This window comes from Primulina eburnea, chromosome 12, assembly GCF_022965805.1.
Source record: "Primulina eburnea isolate SZY01 chromosome 12, ASM2296580v1, whole genome shotgun sequence".
NCBI classification, from domain to species: Eukaryota; Viridiplantae; Streptophyta; class Magnoliopsida; order Lamiales; family Gesneriaceae; genus Primulina; species Primulina eburnea.
Window position 1 is genome coordinate 29,587,073 of NC_133112.1, and position 14,911 is coordinate 29,601,983.

A 14,911-nucleotide genomic window follows, 5' to 3' on the forward strand; every position below is an offset into this window, starting at 1 on the left:
TTGCTAGATTGGCCATTTAAAAGATTTTGAAAAACCTTGCTCTGATACCACTTGAAGAACCTAAAGGGGGGGTGAATAGGTTCTTTTAGGCCCTTTAGCGTTTTTAAAACGAGTTTGCAAAAATTGCAAGCGGAAGACTTGAGGGACAATCACAAATAAAATGAATGCGTAAAGTAAGTGCGTAAATAAATGCGTAGTAAAGTAAATGCGTAAAGTAAAGAGGGATAGAGATGTTTATGGAAGTTCGACGAAGAATCGTCTACGTCTCCCCTTCTCGATGAGGATCGAGGTATCACTATATCGACTTGGCTTTAGGAGCTCCAAGCTAGCTTTTACAACCACGCCTCGATGCGTCTACTTGGCCTTGAGGGCTCCAAGGATAGCCACGAACTTTACAACCCACTCGAGAGTATTACTTTCACTCTTTTTCTACAACTCTTTTGATATTACAACTCTTTTAATCAACGCACACAAGAGATAGTAGAAAGCTTTGTAAGAGACAAGAGAGTGGAGTGGGATGATTGAAAATGCATCCTCAAAGGCCTATTTATACTAGTCTTGGACGCCAAGGTTCGGATCTTCTGTTTATGCTTCGGAACGTCCGATGTGATTGAATCAATTTCCGTAATTTTGGGATGACTTCGGATCGTCCGTTCTTGACTTCGTAGGGTCCGAACATATGCTTCGGAGGAACCGATCAAACTTCGTTGCTTCCGAACAGTTCTTTCAGACCGTCTATGCACAGCTTCGGAAGGTCCGAACTCCAGTTCGTACCGTCCGAACATTCCCGCGTTTCCAGAGATTTGAAATCTTCAAACACTTCGTAGCGTCCGATCATGTCCTTCGTAGCGTCCGAAATCTTACTCGATCAATCAGTCATATCAATTTGTCTCCGCATTGAAGTGATTTGATTGCTTGTGTTCGGAACGTCCGATCACGTCTTCGGAACGTCGAACGCTCTCTTCGCAGCTTCCGAACAGCTTCTATTTTGCTTCTGAATTGCACAATTTCGGACCGTCCGAACCGAATGTCGGATCTTCCGAACGTAACCTGTTCTTAATTTCCTGCATGCCTCAATATAAAACATTAGTACATTTTTAATCCAAGTTTTGGTATCATCAAAACAAAAACTTTGGGATATGTTACAGCATTAAAAACATTAATCTCATCCTCGAGATTTGTATGCGTTTAAGGCGTAACATACTTGTTCTCTTGATTTTAGACAGCAGGTATTAGACGAGTAGTCTTATGACAGAAGTGCCGTTAGTGGTGGGATCACCACGGGCACATTGCACGATGTCATAAGATTGTGTATTGGCGGATGTGCCAAAGTCTGTCACTGGATGTTTGGCTATCGATGTGGATAGGATGGTGGCTTTTTCTATTACTGTTAATCAGTATTGTATCGATGTGGATAGATTAGTAGCTCTTCTATTACTGTTAATCGATGTCATATCGATGTGGATAGAATTAGAGTTGCTTCTATTACTGTTAATCGGTACTATATTGATGTGGATAGAATAATAGCTTCCTCTATTACTGGTAATCGATACCGTATCGATGTGAATAGAACTGGAGTCTTTTCTATTACTGTTGATCGATACTATATCGGCGTGGATAGAACTGGAGTCTTTTCTATTACTGCTAGTCGATATACGCATGCTAACTTCTGGAATCGGGATCCCTAGACTAGGATTGAGTCTAGTCTGAATGATGTAGCTACGAGTATTGTCGACAGTTTGATATTGATTATGTTTCAGATTTTGTTACATATATCTGTTACCTGATTTCATGCTTTGTATAGTTTATATGATTGCATGTTTCATTGATTTATACTGGGAGTTATTCTCACCGGTTTATCCGGCTGTTGTCTTGTCTGTATGTGTACTTGACAACAGGTGGTACAGGTTCAGGGTCGAGGAGATGAGGAGAGATCGAGTTAGAGTGGAGACTTCGGACTTTGATCTGAGATAGGGTTTGAACACTTGACATTAGTTGTTAAACTCTAGTTTGAATAAATGTTTTGTAATACAGGATTTGTATTTTATATACTGAGATGTATATATATATGTTTATTTCACTACGTTCCGCAATTTAAAAAGAAAAATTTTTAGACCCTGTTATAATTGATTAATTAGTCCCAAAGATGATTAAGAACTTGATTAGCGTCCGGGTCCCCACAGAATCAAAAGAGGATCACTGAAGTTGTTGACATTTGCCATGAATGAGGAGCAACCGAGAAGAACTTCAAAGAAATAATCGAGAAAATGTGCCGGAATTAGTCCACGGAGCTTAGGATCCAAAAGTTATATCAAAATCGGGTGAACAAAACGCATTAGGCCAATATGAATGAAAGGTTAGCAACGTATAATTGACTAAGAGGCACGTTTATAGAATTTCGACGAATAAACTCTTCCATGTCATTTTTTTTTTTGTAGAATGATTTAATTGATCTAATTATTATCAACTAATTAATTTCAAATTTTTCAGAAATATTTATTTGAAATACTCACCTCTAAAAATAAAAGTGCATAAATTTAGTCACAACTTCAGTTGAAAAACGGGAAAACAAAATATATGTTTGGTTTCAATTTAAGTAATATAATTATTATTTTCGAAATATAAATAAAATAAAAAGTTACTGGATAAAATTATTTTATAATTTAAAACACATTTTGGTAATAATATAACATAGAAGTGTACTTTTAAAATGATAAAAAAATTGTTGGTAAATAGATTTTCAAAAATTAAATTTTGAACGGAAAATTTCCGCTCGAATTTTGACTTTCCATATTTTTGAGTTAATTGTAAATTGTTAATTACAAAATTTATCATGCAAGACTTTTGGTGATCTTTATGGAGCCTATATATAGTAGTGTGTTGATTTCCACAATAAATAAAAAAAAAAGCACATACAATAATTTAGTCCATTCACCACTATTGATTTATGTTTCAGATGTTGTTTGGACTTCTGTTCTATTTTATGTTGCGACAGATTTTATTTTTCGGTTTCTTTTTGTTTGCGTATATTTCGGCGTAGAAGGTTACGACATAATAATTTACTTTGTTTAGATACTCAGCATTTTGTGTCTAAGGTTGTTGAGTTTGTTCTGATTTAAGTGATACAATTTGTTTCAGGAATAATCACATTTATTTACTGTTTTTCGGGTTTAGTTTCATAATTTGTTCCAACAAAATTTAGTGGAAATGGATAGTGAAAATAAAGGAAAATGTTTTTTTTTTTTAGAAAAGGTGACGAGAATAAATGATAGCGTTCGGTTTGAATTTGAAGGCAGAAAAATGGTCTCCCAAAGATGAAAACACAAAAAGGCCTTATATATTTTCAGAATAATTACAATATAATTTTTTTAAAAAAAATCATAAAGAATTAACCGAATTGTACAAATTAAAACTAAAGGCCGATTCTTGCTCACCTCAACTTACTAACCAAATAATTAAGAATCCATTAGTAAGAGTGAAAATGGTTATCTAATGTAATTTTAATGTTAATTTAAATTAGAATTAGATTAAGTTATAACAAATTATATAGTTGATTAAATTAAAATGTAATTCGCAGTAGACTCAAGTAATTCATAAGAGTTACACATTAATTAAATATATAACTCCGTTGGATTTCAATGTTTTCCATAAATCTCATTTATTGGTTTATGTTGAGAATTAGAATCGTCTCATAATATTGAAAATACTTGTTTTTTTTACAAAAAATAGTGTGAGACCGTCTTACGGATCATTTATGTGAGACAGATCTTCAATCCGACACACTTCATGAAAGAATATTACTTTTAATGTCAAAGGTATTACTTCTCCTGATAGATATGATTCGGATAGACTCATCCCTTGATTTGTATGCACATAACATACCAGAATTTCTAATTCTTGAAACTCTTAAAAACTCTAGGATACGATGGATTGGGGAAGAGATTCTCCAACCCATCGTCAATCCAAGAAAATCAAGCGACCCTTGAAGCTCAAACACCACCAATCAACGGAGGAATCCTCAATCTTCCTGAAGAAATGATAGTGGAAATACTTGCAAGGCTACAAGTCAAATCACTCTTGAGATTCAGGTGTGTGTCCATAAATCAAAATGTTTACACAACACTGGTAGGATATGGATTGCCAACCGGTGATTGGAACTTCCGAACCAATGCAGCATATACCCGTAGGTAAGAGATCAAAATCAGTGTCCCATTTAAGAAACAGAGAATCATTCCGAAAAACATAACAGAGAAACATATCTACCTGATTTACGATATCAATTTTTAAGTACACTAATCGCCTGTGCTGATACTCCGATTCAATTATACAAGTGGAGTTCGACAAGAAAGGAAAAAGGTGTTGGCTAGATGATTCTGGAAATCTTGAGGATTTGCTGCGAAAATTTCAGCACAAGACTAGCAGAAGATTGTAGAAATTAACAAGGGTTGGGTCTTTATTGTTTGATTTATAAAAATACACTTTTTATGGCATGAACTTTGTGAAAAGATTCTTAGCTTCCTATGGATTAGTTCCGGTTGTACAAAAAATGGCATTCTCAAATTAATTAACATACCAATGACACAAGACTGAAATATAACAAGAATAAACAAAAGTTGAATCTACGTATATAGAGCAATGACACCAATAAAATATAAGTTGTTGGTTATGGGAAACAAAATATTGAAAGATTCTGATAAGATTAACTTGTTGGGAAATAACAAAAAAGTTGAATAGAATGAAATCTAGTTAGCCAAAGATGAGGGATTGTACGAAATCGATAACAAGTGATATATCGCCGTCGGCTCTAACCGCAAGCCCATGCGGCATACAGGGAGTTTCCTTGATCATGGTGGCGGCAAGTTCACGGTATTCTTCCTCTTCAAAGGAAACCATCTCATGGTTAGCATTCAATTTCTCGGATGGAAATAAGAATCGCATCCTTCACCACACATCCAGAACGTGGCAATTTGACCAAGGGAGCTGTCCATGCATTTATACAGAAATCCGTCAACAGCTTTTGCTTTGTCCTTCTGGCAATATCTTCTTCCCAGACAAAACTCCCATGATCCACGGATTCAACTGCCGAAATATTCTTCAAGTTGGGAAATAAATCGAGAAGCACTTCCGTGTAAGCAAACCTACGTCTGAAATGTAACATGTGCCTGACAATCGAAAGAAGAAAGGCAGTGCAATACCCAAGTTTGGACTCAGACGTGGCTTCAACCATGCCTGTAGTCTCATCAATACGACACTCGGCTGAAACTAAGATGAAGCTGGATGAATCCGATTTATACCCAAGTAAAGGCACAGATCTTCCTAGTTTCGAAGGGAACGAGAATTGGATAATACAGATTCAACGCAAGAGAATTTTTTAAGAAAGTCGAGAATTTCCCGTGACCAAGGATAAGTACTACTATAGTTATCACAACGAATTTGCACGGAAATAGAGCGAGTCTGAAGAGCAAGCGCGGCAAAAAGCTTGGACACTGAACAGCAAACGGACAGACTTCTGGCATCAATGATTTTGTCAAAAATATAGACGATTACATCTCTTGGAAGGCGATCGAAATAATTCTCTTCCATCGTTTTCCAGAAACACTAGAATCCCAATTACGTTTGGGGTTGAAAGTCCATTAACCTTATATAAATAATGGCAAAAACTTATGTGAGACGGTTACGAGTCGTATTTGTGAGACGAATATTTTATTTGGGTCAATCATGTAAAAGTATTATTTTTTATGATGAGGGTATTACTTTTTATTGTGAATATGGGTAGGGTTGACCCGTCTCACAGATTAGATTCGTAAGACAATCTCTAATTAGACCCACTCAAAAGTAATTATCTCTTTTCCACTTTCCCTTGGGATTTGTAATATTCCATTGGTGAAGCATTTTCAGAATTTCTTTTTGGAAATAAATCTAATTATCTAAAATTCCAAACAAACTTAAAATAAAAAAATAAGTGACATTATTTAAAACAAACCTCATGTCCATATATGTGCCTATCAATCACGTTCTTCCTTATTTTTATAAAAAAAGCAAAAACAAAAAGAATAAATATAACTTAAACAATTTTTACACGAAAGGTAATTAAATTTTACTGAATCGTCTATCCTCTTTATCCAAATTTTTATAAATTAGTCAACAAAATTATCAAGGTGATTTTCATTAGATCGTCCATATTGATCCTATCTTAAGCCTCAATCTTCCATATTCATATATCACAATAAAAAATAATACCCTTTGCATAAAAAGTAATACTTTTTCATGAATAACTCAAATAAGATATCTGTCTCACAAAATACGACTCGTGAGACCGTCTCACGCAAGTTTTGTTGCCCATTTCTTTATACTACAAAATTTTAGTTCAAAAATTAATTGATTGTCTATAGTTTAGATCTCACATGTTCATCAAACTTCATTCCATCTATGTGTCCCCTTGGGATTTATAATATAATCTGTTTTTGGAAATAAATCTAATTATCTAAAATTCCAAAATTCTTAAATAAGAAAAGGATAATGGGACATTATTTAAGATCTCAAATATGGTTCCATATATATGTCCTGTCAAATGACTCAAATCACATTCTTCCTTAGTTTTATAAGAAGAAGGAAAAAAATAATTAAATATAAAATTAATTACAATATATACACGTCAAGGTGATCAAATTTTCTGAAAAATCGTCCGTATTGCATCGTTATATCCAAAATTTTATATAAACCGTGGTTTCAAAAAAATTATCAAACAACACCGCATGCAATGGTTTAATGGCAATTTGTAGGAAAAAACAGTATGAACATCGTCGCATAATTTGATAAATTTATATTTTTATTAATTATGATACACAACATATTCATTTGATTTCTAACCTAAATCTATGTTACTAAAGTTTTAAAAAAAATCTGAGTGACTAAGAGTCTGTTTGGTATCAAAAGTTTTTTGATTAAAAAAGTGATTTTTTAAGTTGGCTTTTAAAAGTGTTTTTTTAAGTAAAAGTTGTGTTAATATTGTGTTTGGATGAATAGATAAAAAGCACTTTTTAAATTAATAAATGTGTTTGGATATATATCATTAAAGTGCTTTTTTAACTCATTAATTTATATATATATATATATATATATATATATATATATATATTATAACGGATTTCTAAACAAGTGTGATGTATAAATATAAATATTTAAATCCATACCAAAACAATAAAATATTGAAATCTTAAAAACCATAAAAACAATTGTTAATAACAATGGTTAATGTTTACATTCTACTTTAATTTATTTAAATAAAAACTAATAGTTCAATGTCGACCTTGTATTGGCAGTGAATTTTTTATGTCATCTCTCAATTCTTTCATTTCCATAATATTTTCTTGTGTTGGCTCTTGCCATCTCGTACCTCTGTCTTGGACATAAACATTTTCACCATCTTGGTCGATTTCTTGTAAATCATCAATATTTTCAAGTTGTTCAAGAATATCTCCAGCCGCATCGTATCGCCTTATGAAATTGTGTGAAGCAAAACATGCCACTATAATTTTAAATTGAGTATCTAGACAAAATGTGGGCATATTTTGTGATACCTTCCATCGTGCTTTGCACAATCCAAATGTTCGTTATTATTATTATATTCGTTATGTCTTCTTATACTTTTTTACCTTATTTCTTATTATTATATTATTCGTTATGTCTTCTTCATTCTCAAATTCTCATAACTTCTCAAACTTATTTCAAGACCATAACTCTTAATTTTCGACATTGATCGTCAAACTTGCATAGTTGCATTCATTATTTCTTAATTTTCACTATTTTTTTTCTTAAAGCTCGAAACCAATCGAAACTGTGCATTAATTTTAATTAAAAAAATGGTAACTTTAAGAGATATTAAAAACCCGCAGGTAAAACTTTTAGAAAAACCGAATAGTACATAACAATTCGGTTTGAATTTAGAACCGCCCAAACTACAACACGATCACCCCTATGCATACATGTCATGGTGGTTAGAAGTCAACATGTCCACTTTCAACGTCAAAAAAATATAAACACCCTCCTCGAACAAAACTCAAATCACTTTCAAAACCCCGAAATATAGGGTCGAATGATCCAGGCAAAATCTAAATTCCCGATCAGAAAGATGGCATTGCAAAACATTCGGGGGTATTCGGTGGCATGCTAAATAAAATCGACATGTCGACTAATGAGTTAGTTATGTCAGATTGGATCACTTTAAGGTTAAAAATCCCTTGAGCAAAAATATTCCCACCCCACCAACAGCTAGCGATGCTAAGACCATGGAAATCCTGATGGCTTCAACATCTGGAATTTCACCTCTGTCGTGTCTTCTATCACGATGTGATCTTGTGGAGCTCACATGTTCTCGTAGAAGGTTGCTAAGATTGTCGAGCTGATGCACGACTTGACGTTGTCCACGAGTTATGTTCGATAGCTGCCTCAGAAGTCCGACCAAATTCTCGGTAACTAGTTTAACCAAAATAACTTCACACAAAAAGACAACGAAGTAATACCTCTTCCATTAAAGAAGACTCTTTTGCTAGTTGGGTGGAAGATGAGGAATTTGTCATTGCGAATCCGGTTAAAGAACCATTTCCTAGACCAGATATGGAATAGGAAGTTGGAGCTGACCCGTTACAGGACGAATCCTGTAATGCTATGTTTTGTGAACTGGGAGAACCTCTTTTGCTATTTAGCTTGGAATTTAGCTCTTCAACGCGAGATGTGAAATCGTCCATACGATCATTTAGTGTAGAAATTTGTTCTGAAAGTTGCATTATAGCTCCCTGCAGTTTATAAGTTGAAAACGGTAATTAAATCAAGCGAGTTGAATATTATTATGTATCAGAAGCTTACATACATTAGTATTTCAAAATTTGAAGTACTTTACCTGACTTGGCAAAGCTGTTGGTGAGTCTATGATTCTATCATCGAATCTTCCGTTCATCTTCGACATGTTCTTATCTGTGTGTCCCGTGTATGAGTGTGACATATCACTGTTAAATCAAGCAACAAAAATGTTCAAGGATATGATGACCTACGACTTGATTAAAATGGTAACTGCTACTAGCAAAAATCACATATAATATTAATGGACAAATACACGTTGAATTGAGACAGTTAAAACTTTTACATTTGAGCTTACAAGAAATGAAGTCCCATTAATTGCAAGGAACACTTTTATGGCAAAAACACAATATCGATATAAATATGCATTATTAAATACAGCTTAATAGCACAACAGCTGATTAAAATTCATACACCATAAAAGTATGTACACCATCAAGAAGTAAGAACATCTGGAGAATTAAAAGAGCATAGGATAACAAGTACACCTTTTGAGATTCTTTATTCTTGTTGCGGCCCTTTCAGCCGAGACTCTGGAAAGTGCTTCCTTAGGACTTGAGATAAGATCCTCATCTATGCTAAGTTTGGTTTTCAAATCCTCAGGCAATGCCTGTCAATATCCCAGATTTGAAATGCCTTAGGAAAAAAAATAAGAAGCATAAATGGAGGCTCGGTTATTTGTCATACCATGACATCATTGATCATTTTCTCAAGCTGTATTTGTTCGATATAAGTATGTGGAACATATGAACCTTCCAATCCCAGCTGTTCAGCTACACATTTTACAACAAGGCGGTCTCTACCTTGTACCTGTCTCAAATAAAGCAGGATCAACATCATAAACAACCACATGGAACGAAAATATGCCAGAGTCGAGCACTTCACTGTTTAGAGAACTATCTCATGAAAAAGGAGGAAATTTGAGCTATATACACGTTAATAATCAGGAGGAAGATCACGATAGGATGAGCAGAGATATGAAGAAAATTTAAATTGCATACATTTAAAAAATATCATGAAGTTGATAGTAGATGGCAAGCTTTAGTTAGAAAAAGTTCTCGTGTGGAACGGAAGGTGGAAAATGGTGGCGAAAGTGTACTCTACCTGAACGTAATGACGCTTTAACTGTTCCAGCCAATCAATTTTCACGCAGACCCTTTCATCCAAAAAGACATGGCTGCTTCTTTTCAGTATGGAAGCTATTGTGTAGCCCAAGGCCATCAATCCACCAAGAAGACGAACACTAACTTCAAATGTTATTCTTGGAGATATGACAAAGGGAGGATCAGTGACCCATTCCTACAGTTTATAAACATGCCAGAGTAAGAAAATTTTAAAAGCTTTCACTATGTTTGTTTTCATTTTACTAAGCCAATTTATCATCCCACAAATAAACATAAAAATACTATCATTCTTTTTATTATCTTTCCCAAAATCCAAATATCCTCTAACTTTTCACATCTCCCAACAAAATATTAGTTTTGATTAAACTGGATACAATTTTTAAAATATACTTCACAATCATATTATACTACTACTCAAAATATACTCTTTTATCATCTTAATATTATTTTATCCAACCATTTCTAACATAATTTGACAAACCCCGTAAACAGAACCAAACATTGTGATTTGTTTTGATATCGTTGTGGTTTACAAATTCTTAGAGCCCAATTGGAATACGGCTAGGGAAAAACTTTAATTAACAAAGCATGCACATTTTGCAAGTCATTTATTTTCTCTCTGTTTCCTAAAACCTAATATAACAGAAAAAATGTCTTTTTCCAAAAACCTCATAGAACTAAATTTATATACAAACACTAAGGAACATACTAACACATTAAGAGCAACAAATAATTTTCACTTCTACACACAATTAAATTAGTATTCACATTGTTAAGTACCTTTTCACATGTCAGCCATATACTTCAATGATGACCAGGGAAGGTAATGAATACCAGACTTTTGCACGTTGGAAGGAAGAAGTTTTTATTTTAAAGAGATAAAACTAAATATAGTCACTCAAGCAGGCTCATGAGTTTATCCTGTTAGTCATATGAGGTTACGACTAAATAACAGCACTCTCGGTTCATTTACGGAGCTAGTAAAATAATAGATAGCCACTCAAATCTCCGAATATGTCATATTGACTAATAAGAGCAGACCTCAAACATAAGATTGTATTTTCCATCTTTATTACGCATCCTCAGGTAAGATTGGCAAGTCTCTGGATCTTCACCAGGCGGCAGAAGATAAATATCATATGTCTGTTCTGTACTTTCTGAATGCTCTCCAGACATGGCAGACTTAATTTGTTCCGGAGACAAATTCTTCAGGGACTGAATAACATGCATACAACACAATTATATCAAGAGTCAACAAGTTATCACATTACAATCTTCATGACTGAAACATCAATAAGTACAATAGATTTAAATGAAATTAATCAATCAAAATTTACCTTCAATATATAGGTAGGACTTTGAAATCCAGTAAACGGGTTAAATTTGTTGGAAATTTTTATATGAGCTGTGCGGAGATCAGGTTCAATAAATGCCTTATACATAGGATATACCTGCAAGGAGAAGTGTGGCTGAGAACTTGTTGAATGGGTATAAGGTATTTCATGCTTTACTTAATTATAACAAGGAATACCCACGGTTTCAGATATTTGGTGAATTATTTCTTCTGGTTCCTGCCCAGCACGCTGTATGTCCCGTATAACACGTTTTATGAGATCAAAGTGAACACCACCTGTCACAGATACCCGAAGATCCAGCAGAGGACGCAATTTTTCACTTAAAGCATAGATACCTTCTATAATCACAATACGAGAACTTGGGACTTCAAGAGTTCTACAATAGCATGTGACTTCATGAGATAAAAAACATTAGACTCCACTGGCAGTAAAGAAGAGTGATGAGATAAAAGAAGTTTGCAACTTCAAATGAACCAGTCAACTTTTATAAAATTAAGATTTGTAAGTTAACAAAAAACCCTCAACTTAAATTGCTAAAATAAAGGTGAGTAAAAAAGGAGAAAACTTCACCACCACCACTACCCCAAAAATAGAAGAAAAGAAACAAGAAGACAGCTCTGCATCAAGAAATAATACTGCTCACTCAATAACTAAAATAGCATCTGACAAAAAATTATAAGTGTTTTGATGAGTCAAAAGTAAGTGACTAGACACAGACCTGTATCCTGTGCGTGAACTGGATTTAAAATCATATATCGGGACTTCAGCCTGCTTCCCTGCCTTCAAATCATGAATGTTCTTCAGCAAAGTCTCATAGTCAGTCAATCGTGGGTCTGTGCATAATGTCAAATTTTATAAATGCCATCCAAGATATGAAGTTATGAGAATTTTCCAAAAGCATGAAACATAAATTAATAAAGTAAGTTGCAATTATAAAGTGCCAAGGAAGTCTCAAATGTTCAGTTGAAAAAGAGGTAAAATAGAAAAGAATTTTCACAAAAAAAACAGCCTACAACAAGAATCTCAGCCTGAAAAGAATCAGTGATTCAGCGAGAAGTCTTTGAAGAAAGAAATAGTAGTGGCATATTTTACCATCAAAGTTTCCATCGATAATTCGACTCGCATCGTTGTAATTGTCCATTGAAATGACAGCGATGCTTGGCATAAAATTAACAATCTTTTCAGTAAATACGGTCTTCCCAGCACCAGAGGGACCAGCTAATCCTATTAATACAAGTCCATCATTCTTCTGTGCCAACAACTGGCATGCCCGAACGACTACAAAAAACCCCTTCTCAAATGACAAATTATCAGGAATTGGAGCAATCTCGTAACGATCTGAATCCTTCCTTTTGACCAGTCTAACTTGATCTTTTAAGAGACCAGGTCTACGCTGAGTTGATTCGGAAGTATCTTGGGCCATTGATATCGTACTAGATTGTTCTGAAATTGAAACTGTATAAGAATGCCCACCAAATGAAAAACAGATCAACTTAATTAAGCTACTTTAGAGAGAGTAGACAAGGTCATGCATTTTAGAACTAAATGAAAAAACCGATTCATCACATTGCAAGTGAAAGATAAAGTAGAGAAGTAAGTCATCAAAAAATAAATATCAAAGCTTATCAAAAATATAATGAAAAATATACTCACCCAAATAATCAGCAGTCATAAGCTTTTTTCACATTTAAAAAAAAAAATAAGGCTGATCAAGACTATATCAGGGGAAGTAGTCACTTGCCTAAGTAGACAATTTAAAATGAAAAAAACCCAAATGCAAAACTAAACTGAAAGTAGATAATTTAGTGAATTAGAGAATAAAAGAAGCTACAATAGTATTTCACACCATGAAGTATCAGCATTCAGCAACATTATGTTATGTTATTTCAACATAACAGAGATGGACCTACAGGTAAGGCAAGCACCGCAGTTTCTGCCCCAAACTAAAGCTCTTCACATTTTGATTTTTTCTAAAAATGAGCGAGTTCTGGTGTAGCAGAATATAACAAGACACAGAGCCTAAATCCCAAGAGTCAGAAGCAGAATTGAATCATCTAACCACTGTCTATTCCCTTATAAGTTTCATAACCATCGCATATAACCACACACCGGCCAACCCCAAAAGGAAACCAAAAGACATACAATTTCGATAATTCATAAATCAATCATCAAAATAAATTAAACGAATTGAGTATCAAGAGCATATCTTTCACTATACTATTGACATTTCATCCAAAGTATAATCAATGAAATGACATTAGCGTTGCACTGAAAATCAAAAGATGATCAACATTACAAAAACGCGCAAAAATTACACGAATGCTCTAAACGAAATAATACTGATACCCAGATCAACAAATCACCAGAAAATCAATTCTAAACAAAAAAAAAAAGGTAACGATTTGAAGCAAAAGATAAGTTCTAGATACGCTTGTAGGTCTAGATACCAACACAAACAGAACCAATGCAGCGTACTCGCAATAAGAGATCAAAATCAGTATCCCATTTAAAAAACAGAAAGAATCAACCCGTAAAACATTGGAGGGAAACAGATACACCTGAATTCACGATATCAATCTTCAAGTACACTAATCCCCTGTGTTGATACTCTGATTCAATTATAAGTGGGGTTCAACAAGGAAGGAAAAGTGTGGTGGTTTTTGAGCATTAAACTCTTTTTCATATGGGGTGATTGTTAGCATACGTGTTGGATTCTCCTTTTTTCTTGATTTTCTCCATTTTCCCTCGTTTTGTGTGCTTACTTTTTTTTTTAAACTAAACAAGATCGCTCGGTGAGATGGGAAGTTGTGATTTTTTCGGGAGTTTTAGGGGAACGGGGAAATCTTGAGAATTTGCTGCGAAGATTTCTGCACGACTTACAGAAGATCGTAGAAACTAACGAAGGGTTGGGTTTTTAATTTATAGAAATCAATGGAAATTTAATTTTAAGAAAACAAAAACTAAAATTTTATGACATAACATAGATTATTAATAATTTTAAAAATTTATATTTTAATATAATCTCGAAATATTTTACATAAATATTATTTGACATCAAAATATTTCAGGTTAAGAGCAATTATAAACCACCAAAAATTTAAAATATTAATTAATTAATTATAAGAATCATATAAAAAAAATACTCTACAATTCTTTTTATATATGAAATTATTAGCATACAAATATTATGTAAAAAAATGATATAAATCACAATAGAGCGTATCGAAATAATTTTTTTTATTTTTATTTATATTTTTGAATTTGTAAGTGATCATGATACTCAGGAAATTGAAATTATTATTAAAGCTTTCAATTTGGTTTGGTACGGCGTGCCAATCTACCATGTCACAAATAAGTGGTGAATGTTACGACTTTAACACCACGTTTGGATTGTGGTTTCAAGGTGGGGTGACCCGTCATTTTTTTAAAAAAAAAATTATAATATTGTTTCTGATGATTATATACGTGAATGAGTTTGAAAATTTTATATCATTTGAAATTTGAAATAGATTGTATGAGTAAATAGTTTTGAAATTTTTATATTATTTATAATTTGTAATGGTTTATGCGAAATTT

General features: G+C 33.5%; 1 protein-coding gene across 2 annotated transcripts; it reads right to left on the reverse strand.

Annotated features, from left to right (window-relative positions):
- Positions 1-8,015: 8,015 nt before the first annotated feature.
- On the reverse strand, positions 8,016-14,229 carry LOC140807826 (inorganic pyrophosphatase TTM2-like). Of its 2 annotated transcripts, none has more exons than XM_073164789.1 (12): positions 13,894-14,229; positions 12,428-12,778; positions 12,054-12,168; positions 11,516-11,711; positions 11,318-11,431; positions 11,022-11,195; positions 9,961-10,155; positions 9,544-9,666; positions 9,345-9,466; positions 8,900-9,005; positions 8,523-8,795; positions 8,016-8,443 (listed from the first exon to the last, which is right to left on the reverse strand). In XM_073164789.1, the coding sequence occupies exons 2-12, from the start codon at positions 12,756-12,758 to the stop codon at positions 8,219-8,221; spliced, it is 1,974 nt and encodes a 657-aa protein (XP_073020890.1). In that variant the 5' UTR covers positions 12,759-12,778; positions 13,894-14,229; the 3' UTR covers positions 8,016-8,218. The 2 variants fall into 2 exon arrangements, with proteins under 2 accessions (XP_073020890.1, XP_073020891.1); XM_073164790.1 differs by having other exon boundaries at positions 12,428-12,790.
- Between the last annotated feature and the right edge of the window lie 682 nt (positions 14,230-14,911).

Coding starts and splice junctions, on each gene's coding strand:
- LOC140807826 (XM_073164789.1), bottom strand. CDS start 12,758: ATGGCCCAAGATACTTCCGAATCAACTCAGCGTAGACCTGGTCTCTTA. Junction 12,169..12,427: donor TATCGATGGAAACTTTGATG/GTAAAATATGCC, acceptor CATTATGCACAG/ACCCACGATTGACTGACTAT. Junction 10,156..11,021: donor AATACAATCTTATGTTTGAG/GTCTGCTCTTAT, acceptor TATAAACTGTAG/GAATGGGTCACTGATCCTCC.